This window comes from Myotis lucifugus, unplaced genomic scaffold, assembly GCF_000147115.1.
Source record: "Myotis lucifugus unplaced genomic scaffold, Myoluc2.0 scaffold_1, whole genome shotgun sequence".
NCBI lineage: Eukaryota > Metazoa > Chordata > Mammalia > Chiroptera > Vespertilionidae > Myotis > Myotis lucifugus.
Genome location: NW_005871049.1, coordinates 35,023,784 through 35,048,300, shown reverse-complemented (window position 1 = coordinate 35,048,300; position 24,517 = coordinate 35,023,784). Strand labels below are relative to the sequence as shown.

At 39.4% G+C, this 24,517-nt stretch overlaps 1 protein-coding gene across 8 annotated transcripts; it reads right to left on the bottom strand.

Annotated features, from left to right (window-relative positions):
- Positions 1-938: 938 nt before the first annotated feature.
- On the bottom strand, positions 939-24,514 carry CEP44 (centrosomal protein 44). Of its 8 annotated transcripts, XM_014456750.2 has the most exons (12): positions 23,855-24,514; positions 22,578-22,686; positions 16,341-16,479; positions 11,674-11,821; positions 10,409-10,555; positions 9,907-10,029; positions 8,678-8,848; positions 6,122-6,328; positions 5,303-5,378; positions 2,185-2,306; positions 1,888-1,925; positions 939-1,163 (listed from the first exon to the last, which is right to left on the bottom strand). In XM_014456750.2, exons 3-12 carry the CDS (start codon positions 16,427-16,429, stop codon positions 1,115-1,117), a joined length of 1,170 nt encoding a protein of 389 aa, XP_014312236.1. In that variant the 5' UTR covers positions 16,430-16,479; positions 22,578-22,686; positions 23,855-24,514; the 3' UTR covers positions 939-1,114. The 8 variants fall into 8 exon arrangements, with proteins under 8 accessions (XP_014312236.1, XP_006081960.1, XP_006081963.1 ...); XM_006081898.3 differs by lacking the exon at positions 22,578-22,686; XM_006081901.3 differs by lacking the exon at positions 22,578-22,686 and having other exon boundaries at positions 6,122-6,292.
- Between the last annotated feature and the right edge of the window lie 3 nt (positions 24,515-24,517).

The window sequence follows — 24,517 nt, the reverse complement described above, 5'->3', positions numbered from 1 at the left end:
AAACTCTTCTAATTGCAAGGTTTTATACTAACTTCAAAAGTTCATAATTTTAAAGTCTAATGACTAAGCATATATTAGAATACTAAAAATGCTTTCTTAAAAGTTATTTCTACTTAGAATTTTAACTTTATGTTAGTGTTAAATATGTGACAAATTTCAAATTACACACATATAATATAAACAGATGGGTAAATAATATACAATCAGATGAACTAAATAATAATATTCTCTTTTTCCTCTCAAATAATAGAATCAATTTTCTTGAAGTATACCCAGGATGATTATTGCATTTTTATTTATAAAGTTAAACAATAATATTTTATTTAGTAACCTAAAATTTATTTTTTCTCTTAACTTTATCTAAAACTTTTTCTCTCTTCAGAAAAATGTATTACTTCCCATCACTTAAAAAAAACAAAAATACCTCACTGTGTATCTTGTAATACCGGACGGCCACCATCTGTGTCTGTGCTGCTGGTCTTAAAATGTGTTACAGAATAGAGCACTAAAATCCTCAACACATTTTTTCACAGTTAACTTTCCGACCTGCTTCTAAAAGAGGAATCATGCCCTTACTTTCTCAATGGTAACTGAAAATGTGTTGCTGCTTTTTCACTGAGCATGAAATTGTTGTAGTTTTGTTTTATTTCATTTTCAATGAGCATTTTTAACTTTTCATTACAACATATTCATCAGTACAGATGGCAAAATGGTCTGTATGACAGCCTCTTGGGTACAATATGCAAGTTCCAGTTGGAGTGTTTCCAACAGGATGTAAGCTATGGTCCTGAAACCTGTAGTTTTAAAAACATATTACTTAGCACACTGCCAACAAATGTCAACACAAAAATACAGTGCTGTAATGAGTTCACTCTGTAAAAGAAGTGTACTGGCACCTAAGTTTTCCTAGGAAAAGTAAAACAGAGTAAAAGCATATAATCATACCACAAAAATATTTAAGTATTTATTCAATATTGCATGAAAAAGCTCATATACCAAATGGAATTAAAATTCTTAACAAAAATACTGCAGTATATTAAAATTTATAGGGAATTCTTAAAATATACAACATATACAGTAGCCAAAGTCCTGGAAAAGTTCATGTAGAAAAATTCTATAGTGAGTGATTTGAACCTTTCAGTAACTCTGCAGTTTCTTCAAACCTGAAAAATAAGTAATACATTAAGTAAATAAATATCATAATGAGGCATAGGTTTTAAGTTGCTAAAATTATGCATTTAAGCTAAAAAAAATTTTAACATTTCTCTTTTTTACAAGTATAGTCACTGTTAATAAGTTAAGTATACTATGGTCAGAGGGAGGAATAACAATTGGAGTCAATTATTTCTGGGAGCATAAGCTATTTCAGTACTTCTCAAATTTCAAGAAATATAGTTTTTTAAATAGTAGGCTACCTAATAACTTAAATATAATTTCATATTTCCTTTCAACTGCACTTTAGATACAAGTATCATTTTTACTATTACCTTACCAATAACTTTCTGAAAAACACTAGCAATACTTAATGCTTAAAATGTCTCCAAACCACCCATCTACACATATCATTTAACGTTTTGATAAATCAGTTATCAAAAATAGGTAATCCTCTTGATTAACTATCAACCAAAAATATTCCTGCACTCTTTAATCTACAATTAATTCCATTAACAATGTTTTATATCACTTGTTGGAAACCAAAACAGTGACTCATCTCACAAACACATAACTGTAGGAGGATTTATTATCCACTTGAGTCCTGAAGGAAATTCCACACCTGATTGAGAGACCTTTAAGGTTTGAAACACATATGCACATTCTACATATACTGTAATCCAATACAATTCCCTATAGAGAAATGAATTTCTGTTGCCCCTTTCTGTTACTTACATTTTTTTCATCCTTTCCATTTTCTGGATTGTTGTTTCCTTTAATTTAAAAAGCAACAAATTTAGGCAATTTCTCAAAATAAACCATCATCAAAGATGGACTGTGAACATATAAAACACAGACTAAAACATTGCATTAAGTACTGTTTACTTATCACAAAGAATTTTTATGAGAGATTAAGATTTGCATGGTTTCACTATTTTTCTTGCCAATGGCACCTACAACTAAACCTAATGCTTGCTTGTTCTCCTGACCCTCGAAAGTAAATCATCTAAGCAAGTTGCCAGTTTTTCTTACCTCTGAAATCTCTTTCAGACCACAGTAATTAAGAGTTGAGGTTCTGGGAGTTGAGTCTCTAGATGTTGTTCTATAACAGGAAGTCAGAGGAATACCTACTTCCTTCTCTTTGCTTCTGTTATCTGTAGAGAAATCAATTTTTCAGGTTATCTTTTCCTTTCACAGTGGAGTCAAATATCTAAAAATTTTATTTATATGTGAAAGAAAAATAAACATCTATATATATATATTAAGGCTAATATGCAAAGTGTCCCCTCGGGAGTTCGATTGCTTGCTATAACGTGCACTGACCACCAGGAGGCAGCTCAGAACATGGCGGGCAACCAGTGGCAGCAGGGCACTGAGGAAGCGAGGGAAGGAGGAGACAGGGAGGTAGGCGGAACTGCGTGGTGGCAGTGCGCAGGTGGCGAGGGAAGGAGGAGGCGGGGAGGCGGGGAACCTGATTGGCCTTGATCACCGGCCAGGCCTAGAGACCCTACCCGTGCACAAATTTTGTGCACCGGACCTCTAGTTTTAATATAAAATGGTTACTGGTATGCAGCTGAGTTTTTAATATTCTTCTAAGATAATGACCTACATATAAAGACCTAGATGTTAAAAATTGGCCAATAATAATTACAAAAGGCAATATTACCTCTGTCATGATAACAATCAATTGAATAATAGGCAAGTTAATTTATTTTTAAATATAAGCTACTAAATCATGGCAAATCCTCCCTACAATGGAATAAATTACAGATCATCACAGATAAGACATGTTCCTGTCAAATCAATCAACAGGCTTGAGTACCATTTTGTTGCAAAAACAAGGCCAGAAAAAAAATTAAATAGTTTTATTATAAGCCTATACAGGCAACCTCAATTAGGGAATAAAGTATTACCACATGAGGACTGAAACAATTAAAAAGACTTTTACTTTCATCTCTCACAGAGCAGTGTCTTCTATTTTTCTTGCTGATTCCTCTGCTTACTCATCAGCATGAATTTGGACAAAATGCCCAACCCAGGATTAACATTATTTGATACTAGAGTCCTGGTGCACGAAATTCGTGCACTGGGGGCAGGGAGGGGTGTCCCTCGGCCCCACCTGCACCTTCTCCAATCTGGGACCCCTCAAGGGATGTCCAACTGCCATTGATGTCCACCAATCCTGGTGGGCCTAAATGGGCAGTTGGACATCCCTCTCACAATCCGGGACTGCTGGCTCCCAACTGCTTGCCTGCCTGCCTGCCTGATTGCCCCTAACCACTTCTGCTGCCAGCCTGATCACCCCCTAACCACTCCCCTGCCAGCCTGATCGATGCCTAACTGCTCCCCTGCTGGCCTGATTGCCCCTAACTGCCCTCCCCTGCCAGCCTGGTCACCCCTAACTGCCCTCCCTGCTGGCCTGGTCACCCCTAACTGTCCTTTCCTGCAGGCCTGGTCACCCCCAACTGCCCTTCCCTGCAGGCCCGGAACCCCTAACTGCCTTCCCTTTGCCAGCCTGGTCGCCCCCAACTGCCCTCCCCTGCAGGCCTGATTGGCCCCAACTGCCCTCACTTTCAGGTCTGGTCCCTCCCAACTGCCCTCCCCTGCTGGCCTGATCGCCCACAACTGCCCTCCCATGCCGGTCATCTTGTGGCAGCCATCTTGTGTGTTGGAGTGATAGTCAATTTGCATATTACTTTTTTATTAGATAGGACTAGAGGCCCAGTGCACGAAATCGCACGACACCCAGACCCGCCCTGCGTGAGCTGCAAGCCCTGCCTCTGCTGCACCAGGCCCGCGTGAGCCCTGCCTCGCCGCGCAAGCTCCATGCACCTCCTGGTGACCAGTGTCATGACCACAGGCCTTTATGATATAGACTAGAGGCCCAGTGCACAAAATTCGTGCATGGGGGGGTCCCTCAGCCCGACCTGCAATGACACCAGCGTCCCTGGCCCTGGCCTCCAGCCCGAGGCCCCTCCCCTCCCTTCGTGCGGCGGGGCGGGGACGCTGGGCTCGTGTTGCTGGGGCAACGCCTCCAGTGTCCCACCTTGGCCACTATGGGTACCGCCATCTTTGTCGCAGAGTAACAGTTAATTTACATATTACTCTTTTATTAGATAGGATATTATCGCTGGTGTCCTAATTCCAAATTTCCAAGGGAGACAAAATGATTTGGCTCAACACCTTTTGTACTGGTATTCCTTAGATCAAGTATCTATTCTTGATCTAGTTATTTGAGCTCAGGTCAAGGTCACATGGCACAATGTTGAAGACTAGCTACATCCCACTTTTAGCAGGCTGTATGCTGTTTACAGATTACTGACAAATGCGTTTTATTCTCTTGCACATATTATCACATATGCAGAGTGGCTACTTAAGTATAAATTAGAAACTTGGAGATACATTTTTATTATTCTATTAGAGGCCCGGTGCACGAAATTCATGCACTCGAGGGGGGGGGGGGCGTGGCCCTCAGCCCAGTCTGTGCCCTCTCACAGTCCAGGAGCCCCGCAATCAATAGCCCCAAAAAGGTAGGCCCTGCCCACCTGCCGCAGCACTGCCATAGGGTAGTCTGGGCCTCCCTCTTTGGAGCAATCATGGAGCCCCCCTACTTATCGATCGCCCCACCAGCCAATGGCCTGGGCCTCCCTCTGTAGGGCAATCATGGGGAGATGGCCAGGCCCCTGACCAATCGCACCCGCCTTAGCTGGCCTGGCACCAGTGGGTGCCATAGCATGGTTGTCCAGAAGGTCGTCTGGACGGTCATTCTGCTGTTCGGTCGTTCGGTCGATTTGCATATTACACTTTTATTATTATAGATAGCACTTAGCAATTAAAGGGGTACAAAATCTCTAAAAGTTTGCAATTCTGTACATTAAAATTTATTCAATCGCTATGTCACATAAGATATGTAAGCTGGCTTCTTTAGCAATCCTTGGCTTCAGTAGTCTGTAAGTTTATATTTTCTTTGTTCCTAAGAGCTTTGCAGTTTCTAAAATATAAGGCTTGGGAATATTAAAATTACCAGACACATATTAAAATTATTTTTCTAAACTGTTGATCAAGAGACCTTTAAGGTTTGAAACACATATGCACATACTATAATCCAATACAATGCTATACTGGCAATACTACTACCATAAGAACTTACCAAGTTTCAGAATATTCCTGCTACTACCAGCAGCACAGTCTTCATTCATTTCATCATAATAAAAATAGTTATCATTCTGGAATAATATAGTTTAGTATTTAGAATGAAATGAAAAGAAAAACATTCTTATTTTACATTATTACTGCTAAGCATATAAAGTTGACATGATAAATGTTTAAATATTTAAGTATTTTATTTATAAAGCAATATATAAATATTCCTAAGAATAAGAAATATTTTAAATGTTGGAATCAGATAGTAACCTTCTTGAATCTACTAACTTTACTTTTTAGGAAGGATAGACTAGGACCAGAAATTAAGATCCTGAGTAAACCAAGAAAAAATTTCTCAGATTAGATGAAGCAATGGCAAATTTGGTGACTGTCTCTATAAAATTTACAATTTGATTGAAGTAAATGAGTAAGAAAAGGAAGTTCTAATTTCAATTGTTCCTCTCCTGGCAACTTTTTCTTGTAAAAAATAGGCCATTTGTACTATGACAGGATATGAAATAATTTCAAGCTTTTTAAAAACAAAAGCAAACATTATTTTACCTTATTTCAAAATACTTTAAGTACTAATAGCTCTAAAAGCTCAAGTGGTAGGTTTACCAAATTATCTTATTTGATGTAGAGAAAAACAATAGCCATGACAATGGCAATAAAACAGGCCATGTCTAAATAGGACTTCATTCCCACCAAACATTTCCCATTATCCAAAGATCCTCTTATTTAGCATTTCCAAAGGAATAAACACAATAATAAATAAAAAAATACACTGTATCTGAGATATCCTATAAATACTAAGGAAAGAAAATACCTTTTTGGACAAAAGCAATTCTGTTTCAAGAAGCGTGACACGACTTATTAGATTGGTCCAGGTTTTTTCATCTACCATCACTTTTCCTTTCATTTTTTCTTCTAAAGAATTTAATCTGCACTCTATCTGAGTCAGTTTCTTAAGCTTTTCTTGGCATTCAGCAAGCAGAGTCTGTAGTACAGTAAGCTCAGGATTAGCTTTTATATCCTAAAATATTAAAAATAATATTACACAAACTGAAATTCCTTTAAAAGTCAACACATTGCCATTTCCATTGTAATATATATATTACAATATATATATATACACACACACATATATATAAATGTTGATTTCAGAAAGGAAGGGAGGAGAGGGAGAGAGAGAGGAACATCCTTCCTATCTAATAAAAGACAAAAAGGGTAATTAACCATACCTCCGCTATGCTTCCCATTGGCTAATCAGGGCGATATGCAAATTAACTGCCAACAAAGATGGCGGCCGGCAGCCATGCAGCTGAAATGAGCAGGAGGTTTGCTTGCTCCAGTGATGGAGGAAGCCAAGGTTCCCCGCCTGCCGTGGCCCGGCTCTGAGCCCGAAAGCAACGTTTCAATTACAGAAGCTAACCAAACCCCAGATACCTGCTTTCAGCCAGCCACGGCCTCAGAGCTGGGAGCGCCAGTGATGGCAACAACGTTTCAATTATAGAAGGTAAATAAATCCCAGAAAAAAAAAGAAAAGAAAAGAAGGAGAGGCTGGGAGCTTCAGTCCCGGTCAGCCTGAAAACGGCCCTCAGCCCCTCACCCAGACTGGCCAGGCACCCCAGTGGGGACCCCCACCCTAAAGGGTATGTGCCCAGCCTGAAAACAGCCATCAGTCCCTCATCCAGGCCGGCCAGGCACCCCAGCGGGGACTCCTACCCTGAAGGGGCTGTGGCCAGCTGCAAACAGCCATCAGCCCCTCACCCAGGCTGGCCAGGCACCCAAGCGGGACCCCCACCCTGATCCGGGACACCGTTCAGGGCAAACCAGCCAGCCCCCACCCGTGCACCAGGCCTCTATCCTATATAGTAAAAGGGTAATATGCAAACTGACCCTAACAGCAGAAGGACTGGGAATGACTGGTCACTATGACACACACTGACCACCAGGGGGCAGACGCTCAATGCAGGAGCTGCCCCCTGGTGGTCAGTCACTCCCACATGGGGGAGCTCTGCTCAGCCACAAGCCAGGCTGATGGCTGCCAGTACAGCGGTGGTGGTGGGAGCCTCTCCTGCCTCCTCAGCAGCACTAAGTATGTCTGACTGCAGCTTAGGTCTTCTCCTCGCTGGAAAGTGGACATCCCCCAAGAGCTGGCGGGCTGCCAGAGGGATGTCTGACTGCCATCTTAGGCCCAATCTCCCGGGGAGCAGGCCTAAGCCAGCTGGTGGTCATCCCCCGAGGGGTCCCAGACTGCGAGAGGGCACAGGCCGGACTGAGGGACCCTCCCTCCCCCACAGTGCACAAATTTTTGTGCACCGGGCCTCTTGTCAAGGATGAGAGAGAATCATTGATTGGCTGCCTCCTATACACTCCCTACTGGAGATGGAGCCCACAACCCAGGCATGTGCCTTGACTGAGACTCAAACCTTGACCTCCTGATTCATAGGCTGATGCTCAACCACTGAGCCATGCTGGCTGGGCCCATTGTGTTATTTCAATAGTTATAATAGAGCTTGAGAGTTAAGGCAATAGAGCTTGAGATTTAAGACTGTTACCTCTGGAGGCAGACTACTTGGACAGTGTAACGTGTGACCTTGATGCTTCAATTTACTTATTAAAAAAAAAGTTCCCACTTCATATGGTTCTTGTGAGGATTAAATAAGTTACTTTTCATAAGGCTCTTTTGAACAACAGTGGGTAGTACAATATAACTGTCACTACCAAGCTTCTTGTAACAACACTTAGCATCTAGCACAAAGCTACGAGGAAATGACCAAGAAATGGCAGTGCATTGAAACTGTTCAGTTTGCTATGGGAAATAAGCCTAATGGCCATCTGGCAGTTTTATTAATGCCAACTGTATACAGATGTAGAGACGTCACAAGACACAGAAGACAGAAAAAAGAGTTTTAGCAGAAGCAGTAGAGATTAGTCACTATACTAGGATCTGTGGCAATACTATAATAGAAAAGGTACTCTTAGAGAAAAGAGAAAAAGACATGAAGGGCCCAAAACGGAAAATGAAAAGGCAGTAGTGCACCAGTTTTTTCCATTCATCAATATAGGGAATAGGCGATAGAGAATCTTCATTGTACAAAGCAGTATATCTCTTTATCTCATTAAACTAAATTCCTTGAAGAGATGTACCATGTCTTCATCATCTCTGCATTACCCATAACACCTAAACATAAGCAGTAAATAATATGCCAAGTTAAATTCAGTAAGTCTTACTGATTCTTAAGTAATGGTAACCAGGGTAATGTGCCATGATTAATAATTCAAAAGGCCAGAGATATTCCAAAGTTAGGCGCTGAAGTAATCATGTACATTGGAATAAGAAATATTGGCATCTGCTAAAAACATCCCAAATTCTTACTTGTTGCTCAGACTTGATTTCAGGGATCTTTTCTTCAGGAGTCTTTATTTCAGTATCCTTTAAGTCACTCACAGCACATGCTTCACTCACATCTGACATTGTACTTAATGTACTGTCAGAAATGCTCACACCATCTTCATTGTAGAGGTGACGGATCACCACAGCTTTCTTCTGCCCAGAGAAAGCTAAGTCAGAGCTGCTTCAGTGTTTCCCTCACACACAGCCACTTTGCAAAAGAACATCCTATCTTCCCTTTCAGATTTATAAAAGCTTAAATTACCACATATAATGTGTACATAAAACATTAATTAAGCTATTATTTTATGAGTGGTGATGAAATTGTGGTTATGATATTTTAAAGCATTCTTATATATTAGAATATTGAAATATTTCTTCAACGATGTCAGCTTTTGTTTCAAACTGTTTCAGGTTTTGGAGAAAGATGTTGGGAAAACTGGTTATAAAAAAGATGAAACAAGATGAGCAAAGAGTTAATAAATTGCTGAAACTGGGAATGAGTACTTTTGTAAGTATTTGAAAGTTACTTTAAAAACAATTTCATCATAAAATAGGATACCACATAATTCACGTAAATAATCAAGAACTGACTCTGTAAATAAGATGTCACAATTTTTAAAAAATTAAACCACAAAATATCAGACGTTTAGCTAATGATTCAAACTGACTAACAACAAAGGGAAGGTCCTGAGAGTAAGGACTTATTCAGCCACAGGTGCTGAGCAGATAAGGGCAGGGAAGCTACCTATCAACAAAGAGAAGATATTCAAAACACTACCCCAAACCAGAGTATAGGTTTAGGAACTACCAATCATTGGATTCTTCACAATCCTGATAGAGAAATATGAACACAGATTAATGAAACCACATAACTTATAATGGCATGCTCTATTTATGTTCCCATGTTGTTATAGGAAGACTATATATATAATTAGGAGTAACTACTCATGAGCTCATAATATAACCTTCCTAAATCATTGCTATTCTATCTAGGAAACAAGGCAGAAATAAGAATTAGAAATACAAAGAGAAAGTTTGTTCCATTCTACACTTCTACCCTCTTCCTTTTGGAATATTCCCCAGATAACGTGATATGCATTGCTAACAAATCCTTACGGTATAATACCTAACTAGAATGTTTTAACCAGCTGCTAGCTAGAAAAGTAAGCGTGTACATTGGATTAGTTAGGTAGGTAGCTGTATTTTCTGACCTTTCCTGAAGTCATGAACCTGCCAGTGATATCAATCCCAACAGATTCTGCAGATGTCTTCTCGCTGCTTGAACAAGGTTCTGACTTAACAAAATTGACTTTCTTTTTTTGTAGTGAGGGAGTCTAAAAAAAAAAGTATTAAGATGTAAAAAGTTTTGTGTAAAAACATGATGTACTAGTATATTTAAATTCTATTATCATTTAAATTTTATATATAAAATATGACTGTCAAATAATGAGTCTAAATGCCATATATTTTGAAAACTAAGAAGTGATGAAAATGTACTGTTTTAACTGTTAGTTTAGGACCAGTAGCTCCAAGTTGCAAATGTGCAAACACAAGTGACTAGTATTTAAAGCAAACACCAGGTATTACAAGGTTACACAAATCTTTGAATAATGCAGTAATTATGCTATGTATTAATTTGCTGTCTAGGGTATTGATTTTATACATTAAAATACTGGCCACTCAGCCTAAGTTAAAATCTATAAGAAAAATTACCTTATCAAGACCACTCAACTCCTTGTGCTTTTTCATCACACAATTCAAAATATCACAAATAATTTGTATTTTCCATTCTGCAAATCCACATTGGAGAAACTGCTTTTTCGTCAAGATTGGTTTATAATTAAATTGATCACGAAGAAGCTATGAAGAGGGAACAGATCAACAAAATACTGGGAACAATCTCTTTCAAAAATCTAAAATAATAAATGGTCACCTGGTTAGGGTGGCCTTTTATTTAAAAGGTATAAAGAGATTTATGACCAGGTAGCAGAGGTATCTAGGTAAAAACAGGTAGCGAGGGATGTACCAAAAATAGATGGCTGTCCAGAGAGATGGAAAAATAAACCCAATGATCCTAATAGGCACTAGAAATACTCCTTAGCTCACTCCATACCAGATAAGTCAGGAAACCATAGTTTTATGTGTTTATACTTCTTCCACTAAATGATTTTTTTAGACAAGTCAGTAGGCCTCTGAGTTGCAATTTCTCATTTGTAAAATGAGAGAAATAGACCAGACCAGTAATTTCCAAAACCTACTCTTGAACCTTAAGATTTCTTGGAAGTGCCTCTTAGGCTTCCTCTTAGGCTTCCACAGAAGTTTTCTGGGTGAAAGATAAAGAAAGGGAAGATTAAACAGAGATTCTACACATAAAAGCTCCTATTTTATCAAATGCAACTTATTACTTAAAAAAGAAAAAATTTGATTTGATAAATGGGTTTTACCTTTTCTAAAAAAGCTTAAGAAAACTAGAGTACTTGAGCAAAAATTAATGATTATAAGTAGGGTTTTTAAAAAACTAAGTATGAGATTAAGTGCATAATAAATAATACAAGTGTAAATACTAGGGTAGATATAAGACATGGTCCTAGAGGACAAGGCACATAAAATCTCAGTCAAAGCTCTACAAACAACTAAATTAACTCATAATTCTATACATCACAAACTTTACTCAATAAAACCACATTTCTCTCTAACTTCTGCCAGCATACCAAATTTTACTAAAATTTGTTGTAAAAATGGCAAATGATACCAATGACAAACGTTTACCAGTTGTCATATTTAATAGAGTATGAAACATAAAGCAAACTTCAATTACATCTTGATTGCAATAGGGATTATATTGAAATGTGGTAAATGCATATGAAAATACTGTCAACTATACATGCTGCATATATTTAAGAAATTATTATAAAAACATTAATCTGAAAAAACCACTGATGACTTCTAAAACAATTATTTCATAAACTCAAACATACCTTATAGACGGTATCTATAAAGCGCAAGTCATTCTTTGCTATGAGCTCTACATTGGATTCCATCAGAAGTTCTGCTACATAAGGGGAATATGAGGTAAGAGAATAGCTGATGATGGGCAAAGATGCTGCTAAATCTCCCTTAATCAAACTGTTGGGGGGGGGGAAGAAAAAGATTTTTAATGAGCATAATTCCACAAAGTTGGAAAATCGGGGCAATATAAGAATTATTGTCAATAATTTATAACAATACGATAGCCATAATAAAGTGATGCACAAGACCCTTCATATTCTATCCCCAACACTAAATTAGTCTAGCCAAATTACTATGAAATTATATTACTCATTTGCTCAAACAATTATAATAGCTCTTTAATACCAATAGAAAATCTAGTACATTTGGTCTTAATAAAACAAATGTACCATCTTACAGAGCTCAAGTACACTGTATGCTCTTGCAAGCACTTGTTACCTTACCTTACCTCATATGCTTTTTACCACAAACTGCAAAGGTAAAATATTATGAATATGTCAGGTCAGAAAATTAGTCTCAAACTTTGAGAAGCAATCTCATCAAGTACTTATTTAGCCACAATTATGAAGCTAGAAATCAGCTTTAGTTTCAAAAAAGCTGAAAAATTCACAAATATGTTCATATTAAACAACACACTCCTGAAAAATCAGTGGATGAAAGAAAAAATAAAGATCTCAAAAGAATATAGAGGTAAAGTGAATACAAACACAATCTACCAAAACTTAAGTATAAAATGCAGGAAATGCAATTCTAAGAGGAAAGTTTAAGTTATAGATGAGGAAAACAGGGTTGGGATACTGTCACTAGTCTGATCAGTATCTTCCCCTTGTATTAGGCCCCTTTGAAATCTGTACCTTATTAGTTTATGCTAATTCCTCCAGTCTAGAAAGGTATCCCACTTTTCTCTGCCTATTATTCATCCTCCATAAATCATTTGTCAGATACAGAGCTTTCCATGAAGCCATCCTCAATGTTCTGATCCGAATTTCTCTCCCGCAGAATGATTCCCTGGCTATTCAGTATCTGATGCCTCATGCCTGTCTTGTACTCTTGCCTAATTGTCTACACATATGAATCTCATTTTCTCCATGTGAAGTAATTTCACAGATTCTCCCACAACAAAGCACAGGAGAGGCCAGTTCAATTACTCAGTTATATTTGTTCAATTGAAGTAATAATGCACTTCTGTAAAACATTTGTTTTCCACAAGATTCAAGAGGTACATAAATCCCCCTATTCCCACCCCAATATTTTTAATAAGATAGAGAGCAAGTATACGATGATAGCATTACAATTTTTCAGGACAAATATAAATTGTTTCTCTCTTATATTTATGGGTACAATAATATTTTACCCATGAGAAAACTGCTCTGGCAACCTTTTTTACCTGTATGACAGTTTAAAAAAGACATACACAAAAAATGCTTTTGAACAGCAAAATCTGTCCCATTTTATGATGTTATGAATAGAAGACAGCCAGATCTGCATTTAACATCTCATATAAAACAACCTCAAAAATCTTGGTTATCTATTGTCTAAGAACTTTGATTAGAAACAGTGAAGAACAGGTATTATAAACTGGCACACCAAAACAAAAAACAGCAAATCACAAGAAAAAATTTTAAAATGGAAAAAAGTAGAAAGAATCAAAATACGTGTATCTGGGGCTGTGTGTGTATGTGAGGGTGGTAATCTGAAGCAGCAACGAGTAGCATTACCTATCTCAACAGACCTTGCCAATATTACTATATTATGAAACTAGAGGCCCGGTGCATGAAATTTGTGCACGGTAAGGAGGGCGTCCCCTCAGCCCAGCCTGCAACCTCTCCAATCTGGGACCCCTCGGAGGATGTCCAACTGCCAGTCAGGGATCAGGCCTAAACTGACAGTCAGACAGCACTCTCACAATCCGGGACCACTGGCTCCTAACTGCTCACCTGCCTACCTGCCTGATCGCCCCTTATTGCCCCCCCTGCTGGCCTGGTCGCCCCCAACTGCACCCCCCGCCAGTCTGGTCACCCCACTGCCCCCCTCTGCCGGCCTGGTCACCCCTCACTGCCCCCCTGCCGGCCCGGTCACCCCCAACTACCCCCCCCACTGCGGGCCTGGTCACCCCACACAGCCTGCTGTTTGGTTGTTTGGTTGCCCCTAACTAACCCCCCTGCCAGCCTGGTTGCTCCCAACTGACCCCACAACCGGCGTCTGTTCCGTTGCAATGGTTGCTTAGGCTTTTATTATTGTAGATAATCTAAAAAATGACTGTTTTTAATGACACTCTTGGGTCAATAAGAAAATCAAATGTTTAAGCAGTGTACTCAGAAGAAAGGAACATAATCAGTATCTTTTAAAATTATTCCTATACAAATGTCTTTGAAATGTTGATGGTAGTCCTAGCAGTTTGGCTCAGTGGATGGAGTGTTGGCCTGCGGACTGAAGGGTCCCAGGTTCAATTCTGGTCAAGGGCACATGCCTGGGTTGGGGGCTTGATCCCCAGTGGGGGGCATGCAGGAGCAGCCAATCAATGATTCTCTCTCATCATTGATGTTTCTCTCTCTCCCTTCTTCTCCGAAATCAATAAAAATATATTAAAATAAATTTTAAAAAATGTTGATGATTAAGTTGGTAAGAAGAAAACTTGGCTATTCAAACTGGTTAAGTCCCGGCAAGACCAGACAGTAGAGATTTCCCTCTTTTGAATAACCAACCTATTGGTATATGCTATGGAAACATACTGTGGAATACCTTCTGTTTCTCATATATAATACCTGTGACAATAGTCATTAGAGCTCAACTTTCTCCTTGCTCTCCTTACTCTCCTTTCAGTTGCAGCCATTTCTTAGTGTTAACTCTCCTTAGTATACATTCAGAACTTCTATTTTTATATATAAAGCCCATTACTCCAGAATTCTACTTAGTAGTTGGTTTAGCCAAGACTCACTCTACTACTTGACAATGTAGCTAATCTGCAGTTGTCCCTTGACACTCATTAAATAAATGTTTAATTAGCTTCTAATATGTGCCAGGCATCATTCTAGATAAGGGGATATTACAATGAACAAAACTAAGTACTAGCCCTGCCTGGTGTAGCTCAGTTGGTAGGGCATTGTCCCATGCACCCAAAGGCTGCCTGTTCAATTAATAGACAGGGCACATGCCCACACTGCAGGCTCGATACCCAGTAGGGAGTGTGCAAAAAGCACATTCTCAATGTTTTCCTCTCACATTGATGCTTTCCTCTCTCTCTCTCTCTCTCTCTCTCTCTCTCTACCCCTAAACTCCAACAGAAAAATATTTTCAAAAAAAACAACAAAAACTAAGTACTAGATATCAACATACTTCCCAGAGGGGGAAATATCAACGAATATCCCAGGTAAGAATAGATGTATTAGGGCAGTGATGGCGAACGTATGACACGCCTGTCAGAGGTAACAGGCAAACCCATTTTTTTGGTTGAGTTTTCTTTGTTAAATGGCATTTAAATACATAAAATAAATATCAAAAATATACATCTTTGCTTTACTATGGTTGCAAATATCAAAAAATTTCTATATGTGACACGGCACCAGAGTTAAGTTAGGGTTTTTCAAAATGCTGACACGCCGAGCTCAAAAGGTTCGCCATCACTGTATTAGGGGATAGAGGGTGACAGGAATACCATATTAGATTGGCATGAATATAGAAGAAATGTATGTTGCTTTGATACAACCTACAAAAGCAAGTCAGTCATATTGGGAAAGTGGAAACTAGCGCAAAATGTCTAAATGTGGGGTCTGTTATATGAGTTAGCTTAATAATCTTCAGGCAAGGTATAAGTGGTCATAAGAAATCTATTAAGTAGAATCTTCCAAATAATAAAGAAATACTATCCAACTAGATGTGAGAGGGTGGTAAGTCATATAACTAGTGACTTCATTACATTTCTACGAGTTTAAAAGTTGTACAGAGACCATACCATATATGAACGTATATTTTGCTGCTACTTCTTTTTTTTTCTTCAAAAAATATATATTTAAATATATTTTTATTGATTTCAGAAAGGAAGGAAGAGGGAGAGAGAGATAGAAAAATCAATGATAAAAGAGAACCATTGACTGGCTGACTCCCGCATGCCCCTGACTGGAGACTGACCAGAATCGAACCCGGAGCCCTTCAGTCTGCAGGCTGAGGCTCTATCCACCGAACCAAACCAGCTAGGACTCAAAATATATTTTTTGTTGATTTCAGAGAGGAAGGGAGAGGGAGAGAGAAAAACATCAATGATGAGAGAAAATCATTGATCAGCTGCCTCTTGCACAACCCGCACTGGGGATAGAGCCCGCAACCCAGGTATATGCCCTTGACCAGAATCAAACCCACAACCCTTCAGTCTGCAGGCCGGCGCTCTATTCACTGAGCCAAGCTGGCAAAGGCTTTGCTGCTACTTCTAAAAGGTGATTTAAATCTCAAGTTAGACTTTAAAATTCATACTTAGAAACAAACTCCTGTAATTCCCCGCTTTCTAAAATATTTTAATCATTTCTAGGAAAATTATTAAAGTGCCCAGATAAAATCGGTGTCTTTATTTAGATACTCCCCCATGTCAATTATATCAAATCATTACCAAAAGACTACAATTACGCTTTATACCCTAGCTTACCCTACACAATCCACTTCTTGAGGATAATTTAGCGAGCGAAGCATTTGTTCTAGGTTCCGTAAGCTTCTCTTCAAGTCGCCTGTTGCCATTATTTAACATTACATTCAGCTCCAGCTTTTGAAATAATCTAATATTTCACCTAAAAGTAAAAATTTATAAAACAATTAAGTTTGTGTATTTTTGAAGCTTCTCTATTCTATTTTGTTCACATATCCTATTTTGTTCACATCTCCATACTTACCGTGGCTTAGCTATTTCTCCCCTAACTTATCTTCCCTACTGGTCTAGTATTGCCTAGTATTTATCTCATATTCCTTAATATAAGGTGTGTTTTTCCCCCAATATTTTTTCCTTATTAAAAAAAGTTTGTTTTATATTCACGTTCTTGAAATGTGTCTCATATATGATACCCTCCCAGATACTTTATTTTGAACAACAAAGTACCATTTGAGAAGACAAGTCAATCTGAAATAGTCCACATCAAAGACTATTTTGGATGCTTATGAAGGGTACATTAAAAAAAATCAGTAAAAAATGGAGACAGAATAAGCACAGATTTAGTCATAATTCCCAGAGCTCTGACCTCACCCAGTTGCCAATAAGATGCTTTAGTTAAAAAAACAAGTGATTAAAAACCACATATCCTCACCAGGGCAAAAAAAAACTATAGGGATTCCATGACAGAAGAGGTATCAACAAAATTTTGGAAGATGGAAAGCAGATGGATGAGTAACAGCCAACCTAGCAGAGCACAGACCGGCCAATCCCATCTATTTATAAGAAAACCAACAGCAGCAACATAGGTTCAGAAATGAGGGGACCCTTACAGTTCTGCAAGGGGTAAAGCCAAGGGGTATTAAAATAAGGATGATTATATGAAAGTTTATATATAAGGAGCTGCTAAATACTGGTTTTTCACTTCCCTTCCTGTCTCTGACACATAACTTGCTCAACTGGGCAACTAGCTGTCTGTGCCCTTGGGTTTAACTGTCCTCCAGCTTGTTTCGTGTGTGTGTGTGTCTGTGTGTGTGTGTGTGTGTGTATATATACATATATATACATACACATACATACTAGAGGCCTGTTGCACGAAGAGATTCATGCAATAGGCCTTCCCTTCCCTTGGCTGCTGGCACTGGTTTGCCTCTCGCACCCGGGACCCAGGCCTTCGCTCTGGCCGGGCTCCGGCCGGAGCCAGCCCCGGAGCCATCCGGCTTCGCTGCTCTGGCCCCGGGGCCGTCTGGCTTTGCTGCTCCAGCCCCGGGGCTGTGACGCTTCGCTCTGCCACTTGGAGGCTACGTATGCAAATTAACTGCTATCTTTGTTGGGTTAATTTGCATACTCTCCTGATTGGCTGGTTAGCGTAGCGAAGGTATGGTCAATTTACATGTTTATCTATTATTAGGTAAGATACACACACACACACATATATATACACATACACACATATACATATAACATTTGTATATATATGTGTGTATGTATATATATGTGTATATATATATGTGAATTAATTCTGATACTTGAATTGAACAATTAAGTAAGTGGATGATTGAATAATAGCAGCTACGCTCTCTCAATGCTGGAGTGAGAATTTAGTGATAAGCAAGGGGAGGAGACAAGAATAAGCTATGCCTAATGGATTAGTTAGAGACATCAGTATGAATTTATGTTTAGCTTAATATAGATACAGATAGTTGCATATTGAAATATTTATAGATATGTAGATATAGACAGCTTAGTATATACACATCTATTTCCGCTCTCTGCCAGCTGAAAGTGACTAAAAGCCATGACACCCCAGTAGCAAAGAGCACACATGGCATCCAGATCTTGGTGTGTAATACTATTCTCCAATAAAAGAAACCAGGGCTCCCTGGAGAAAAGACCAATTGTAGAACTGGGGCAGGAAATATGCAAAATGAACCTGAAGCATTATGTAGTTCCAGAAAGTAAAAACTACACACAAAACAAACAAACCAATCCAACATTGATGGGGGTACATCAAAAGGGCACAGGAGCCAAATGAAATAGCTCCCAATGGTCAAAGTTAACACACTTTGAACAATAAAATTAATAAAGTAGTATGAAATTATTATCTACACTAATAAAAGACAAAGATGCTAATTGACTGTACCTTCGCTATGCCCACCAGCCAATCAGAAGAGTATGCAAATTAACCCAACAAAGATGGCGGTTAATTTGCATACACAGGCGCCCAGTGAAGACTGAAGACAGTGTAGAAGGAAGCCAAGCACTGCAGAAGGGAGCCAAGTGGCGGAGAAGGGAATGGATCAGAGATAGCAGAGACAAGAGAGGAGCTGAGGCAGTGGACACAGGAGTGAGCCAAGGCAGTGGACATGGGAGGGAGCCGAGGCGGCAGAGAAGGGAGGGAGCCCACGCGGCGGAAACAGGAGGAAGCTGAGGGCGAAGTGGTGAAGGGAGGGAGCGAGGCAGCGGAGAAGGGAGTGAAGCCTGCCTTGGTGGGCTTTGCTCCCTTCTCTGCTTTGCTCCGGTCTCAGGAAGCCCTATTCTTGCAGGAATCTTCCTGCAATGGGCCTCTAGTCCAAGGTATAAAAAAAAAACACAAAATCAATCAGTATAATTCAATACATTAACAAATAAAGGAAAAATCTTATAATAATTTTAATACATGCAAAACAGGCATTTGCTAAAATTCAACACCCATTTATTTTATAATTCTTATGACATTAGAAATAGAACTGTCTGCATTTGATAAAGATCATCTACAGAAATCTCTTGTAAACATCATACATCATAATAGTGAAATACTGAAAACTTGCTTCCTGAGATTGGGAATGGGCAAGCTTACCTAGTCTCATCATTCCTATTCAACATTGTACTAAAGGTGGTAGACAGTACAAAAGTGCAAGAAAAAGAAGTAAAAGTAATGAAGACTAAAAAGGAAGAAATAAAAATGTCACTATTCACAGACAACATAACTGTATATGAAAAAAAATAAAAAGAAATAAGTGAATTTAACAAGGTTGCTGGATAGAAGGCCAATTGTATTCCCTGTATTCCCCAAATAATTAAGAGATGTTTAAAAATTATGTATGTATAAATAGCTCACTATAGCCTCAATAAATAATCACAAACATGTGAATAAATCTGGAAAATATATGTAAGACCTCAAAACAAATAACTCATAAAACTCTAGTGAGATATATTAAAGTAGCCCTAAATAGAAGAGATATACACATTGATCAAGGATTGGAAGACTCAGCCTTAATCGGATTGGCTCAGTGGATAGAGCATCGGCTTGCAGACAGAAGAGTCCCAGGTTCGAATCCGGTCAAGGGCATGTACCTTGGTTGAGGGCACATCTCCAGTGGGGAGTGTGCAGGAGGCAGCTGAATCGATGTTTCTCTCTCATCAATATTTCTAACTCTCTATCCATCTCCCTTCCTCTCTGTAAAAATCAATAAAATATATTTTTTTAAAAAAGGATTGGAAGACTCAATATATATTGATCCATAGATTTAATGCATTCCCTCGCCCTACCCCCAAAAAATACCTGCAGTTTTTCATAGGTGGACATTATTCATAGGTCTAAAATATATATAGAAATGCAAAAGAAAAGAATAACTATCAAGATAAAATTTGGAAGACTTAACGACTAGATATCAAGATTCAGTATAAAGTGAAATTTGGAATAAGTGAAAAGATGTACAAATAGAACAATGGAACAGAATACAGTCCAGAAACCGACCACTGACACTAAATTTATGACAAACTTGATGCTGAGTAGTCCTGGAGAAAGGATGGTCTTTACCCATAAATGATACTTTGTCAATTGAATATCCAGATGGAATAAATAAAACTTGAACCCCTGATGTAAAGGGTACCTCACATCCTTCAAAAATTAATTTCAGGTTTGTTGAAGATCTAAATATAAAATATAAGACAACCAGATTTTCTGGAGATCACAGAAGAGAATAATCTTTATGAACTTCAGGTGCAGAAGAATTTCTTATCTTATGATTGATAAAATGAAACACATTAAAATTAGTAACTTCTGTTCATCAAAAGACACCTTTAAGAGAGTAGAAAGATAAGCCATTGAGTGGGAGATGATGCTATCATATATGTAACCAACAAAAAGAATCATGTCTAGAGTATGTAAAGAAATTCCTACAAAATCATAAGAAAAGAATGGTAACTCAATAAAAAAATGGGAAAGAGACCTGATCAGGAATTTGACAGAAGGGTAAACATGTGAAAGGACACTCAATCAAATTAATTATTAAGAAATTACAAAGTAAATAAAGGAATCTGAAATCTACAGAATTCTGTGAAAGAGTATATTAGTGTTACTTGGCAATATCTGCTAAAGATGGTATACATAAGGCCTATGAGACAGAAATACTAATTCAAAAAATTTACATAACAGAATATGTATTTATATATGTTTGTGCAGCAAAACACATGAAAAGTATTTTTTTAAAAATATATTTTTATTGATTTTCTACAGAGAGGAAGGGAGAGGGATAGAGAGTTAGAAACATCAATGAGAGAGAAACACTGATCAGCTGCCTCCTGCACACTCCCCACTGGGGATGTGCCTGCAACCAAGGTACATGCCCTTGACCGGAATCGAACCTGGGACCCTTCAGTCCGCAAGCCGACGCTCTATCCTCAGAGCCAAACTGGTTAGGGCCACATGAAAAATATTTGACATTTTAAATAAAATGGTTCACTTTTTTAAAATCCCAAAGAAAATAATACCATAGGATTATATTTTTAAATGACTAATGTGATAGGCTTTTGTTAGAATCTCCAAAGAAAAGGTTATTCCCTAAGGAGGTCATAAAATAAATAAATACATTTTTATAAATAGTTAAGAACCTTTGCTAGAAAGAAATGAAAGAGATATAGTTTACCTAAACTATAAGTCTAGTCAACCAGTAAGGCAAAGCACAATAACACTTAAAAATATCTACTTGTAACTGTACATGGACACTTCATAGAAGGAAAATCTATATATATAAAAGTCTAAGTGACCGAATGACCAAACCACCGGTCAACTGGCCGCTATGATGTGCACTGACCAGCAGGGGGCAGATGCTCAATGCAGGAGCTGCTCCCTGGTGGTCAGTGTGCTCCCACAGCCAACCTCCCGTGGTCCCTCCCCCTGGCCAGCTGGCCCTAATGGCCCAGATCGGGAGGCGGGACAATCTTCTCCAGCCCCTCCCCCCAGCCAGCCAAACCTTCTGCGGCCCCGATCATCCTGACTGCTGGCCAAGCCAACGGACCCCACCTGTGCATGAATTCGTGCACTGGGCCTCTAGTAACATATAACAATACCTTGAGTAATAAATCTTCTGGGAATGAAGCTTCTTTAAAGTGAAGCCATTGACATTAAAAATAAAACAGAACAATTCATAAATCCGAGGAAGTAGAGTTAGCATGATCTTTCCCCCAGTCAACCTCCCAGCAGTTACCCAGGATACCAATCATCTCTCTACACGCCTTCTAACTAGAGGCAATAGGCTAACAATGTGCAAAATCCTAAATTCAGTAAGCTTTCTAGTTTAAGCTCCTAGGCATTCCATTCTGAACCTTTTCTCTGTTTTAGGAACACAGTATCTTCCTGATCCAAGTCTCCTCTCCTTTATCAATATGGTAAAGAACAGGTTATTGACTATATTTTTTACACTCATGCATGTGTTTTAGTCACTATTTTTCAGCCAATCAATTACTTCCACTAAGCATTTACATTTTTAGGCAGGAGGAATTTCAGGTACTGTCAAATGGGAGATAACTAGAAAAGAAAGGAAGTACTCCTCAAATCACATTGTACAAAATACTGGCCGAAAAGGCAAATCTTTTTTAACATCGTTCAGAATGATTGGGGATCAACAGATATATGGAAGAAGAGAGATGACTTCTCATGAACACGACCAGCCTTTACTTTCCAGGAAAAGATGAGGTGGGAACTAAGCTGGCTGTAATTGTCATTGGCCATTAGAGAAGGTCTGAGGTTAAGTTCCAGACACATCTATTTTAACACAATTCTTCTTGGAGCACCTTTTCCCCTCAGACATCCTATAACTTTAATATACATTGTATTTCTTCCCACAGACTTCCTTTAATCCTGTATATTCCATCTTTCTAGTACACGTCATTTCATTTCATTTAACACTTTATGGTATCTATTTCATCTTTCCTTTCTCTGTAGTTCTGGAACATATATCAATGTCTCATTATTTCTACCTCTGGTAATGGAATTTCTGACCACAAAGTATGTCCCTGGAACACATCATCTTCAGTACCAGCGGAATCAATATTTTGAAGAAGAGTAAGATACAAGTACAGCTTGGATCTGTAGGTGAAGGAGATAAGTGATAAGAACAGAATAAAAAAAATAAAGGGATACAAAACGTGAAATCATAGAAAAAATTATAGTTGCTGCTCTATAGTTTCATGAAAGGCTTTACTGAGTCTACTACAAGATTAAAAATTAAGATATTAAAAGAAGTCAATTTCCAACTTATGCACATTTTAACATAATACTTTCAGAAATGAAAAATAAGATAACTTTTTAAAAAAGTAACATTTACACTTTATAACCCGTATTCAAGGAGAGTAAAAGAAGATATTACTCAGCTTGTAGCATGGATCCAAACATTACGATGGTCTCAATATTGCTTCCTAGCTTCCTCCAGGGAGCTCTCTCCGCAAGTCAGATCTGCCCAATCGAACCCCATTTTCAATCGAGCGAGAGAGCATGGCTGTTGGAGGTCAGGCAAGGATGCCTCCCAATGGAATGCCATTAAACTCAGAGGGATTTTTGATCAAAATGAAGCAACTACACTGACGACAGCGATTGCAGTTGATGACTTAAGTTTGTGACATTGCTCATAATGCTAGATATTATCTAAAAACCGCGTATCAAAAATAGAGGAGTAGAAAGAGGAAAAGTTTAAGTTTATAAAACTTTTCACAAAAAATATTAGGGAAATACTGTTCTAAGAGAGACGAAGAAAGGGCTGGGAGAGAAAACATTGAGAAAATGGGGGGGGGGTGGAACAAGGGAAGTAAGGGACAAGTATAGACAGAATTCAGTAGGACTGTCGTGTTCACATATAAAACTGTTGAAAGGTTTGGACAACTTTAACAGGTTAACACAGACCTAATTCCGGAATCAAAACGTCAATATTGATTTTATTTTTCGTAGTGAGGGGGAAAGCAATAGTCTCCTAGGAACATGGAAATATATTGAAACCCCAGGGACATGCAAGCAAGGAACACATGCACTACTTTTCATCTCTCCCCTCCAGTCAATATTTCCGAGGAGCTCAGCTCAGAGGATGCAACAGGAGGGAGCAGCCTATCACTTCGCTACCGTAAATCACAACCGAATCCCAGAGGATGCGCTGCCACGGTTCTTCGCTGTCACGAAGGGACGTGCGCAGTTGGGTATACTATAGGCAAGGCACGTCTAGGGGCTCTCCTCCCTCCACGAGATTTAAAAGGACGAAAAGACAGACCTGGTCATTCGCTCCCACTCGGGGCCTCGGTCACGGCATCAGAGAGAGGAGACCTCAGCCCAGTCTAAGGGGCAGCCTCGCCAGCTCCTCGGTGCTCCCCCAGCAGCCGCGGAGCCAAGAAGCGGACTCCGAAAGGGAAGGGGGTGGAGGGGTTCCTATGCAACCAGCCCAGCCGCCAGCAACAAATCCGGGCGGCCGCACCCCCGCGCCCGGGCGCGTTTCTCGCGCCGACCGTTTGTATCTGCAACAGCGGGTCAGAGCCCGCCACGCAGCGCGGCCCGACCTTCAGAGCGGCAGGCTTCCCACGCTCCACGATTCCTCGCCGCAGATTCCACACCACGTTCGTCCAGACCCCCGAGGACGCTGACTCTGCTGAGGGCCTTGTCCACAGCCAGTCCAATCCCAAGCTGCCAGAGGAAAACTGTCCCCAGTTTTGATGCTCGGAGTGGCTCGGGAGGCGAAGTGAGAAACGGAGAATCTGTAACGAATCGTCCACAACGGAGATAAAAATGCTTTTGCTTTAAGCCTCAGACCTCACACGTCACTTCCGGCAACAATAGGAAACGTCAAACCTCGGGCTGTCGGCAGCCCTCGCTGCTGCAGCTGGAGGTGCGCTCCGTTTGGAGGAAGCCGGGGCTGTTTCTGGGGTTCTCGCCGCCCTCA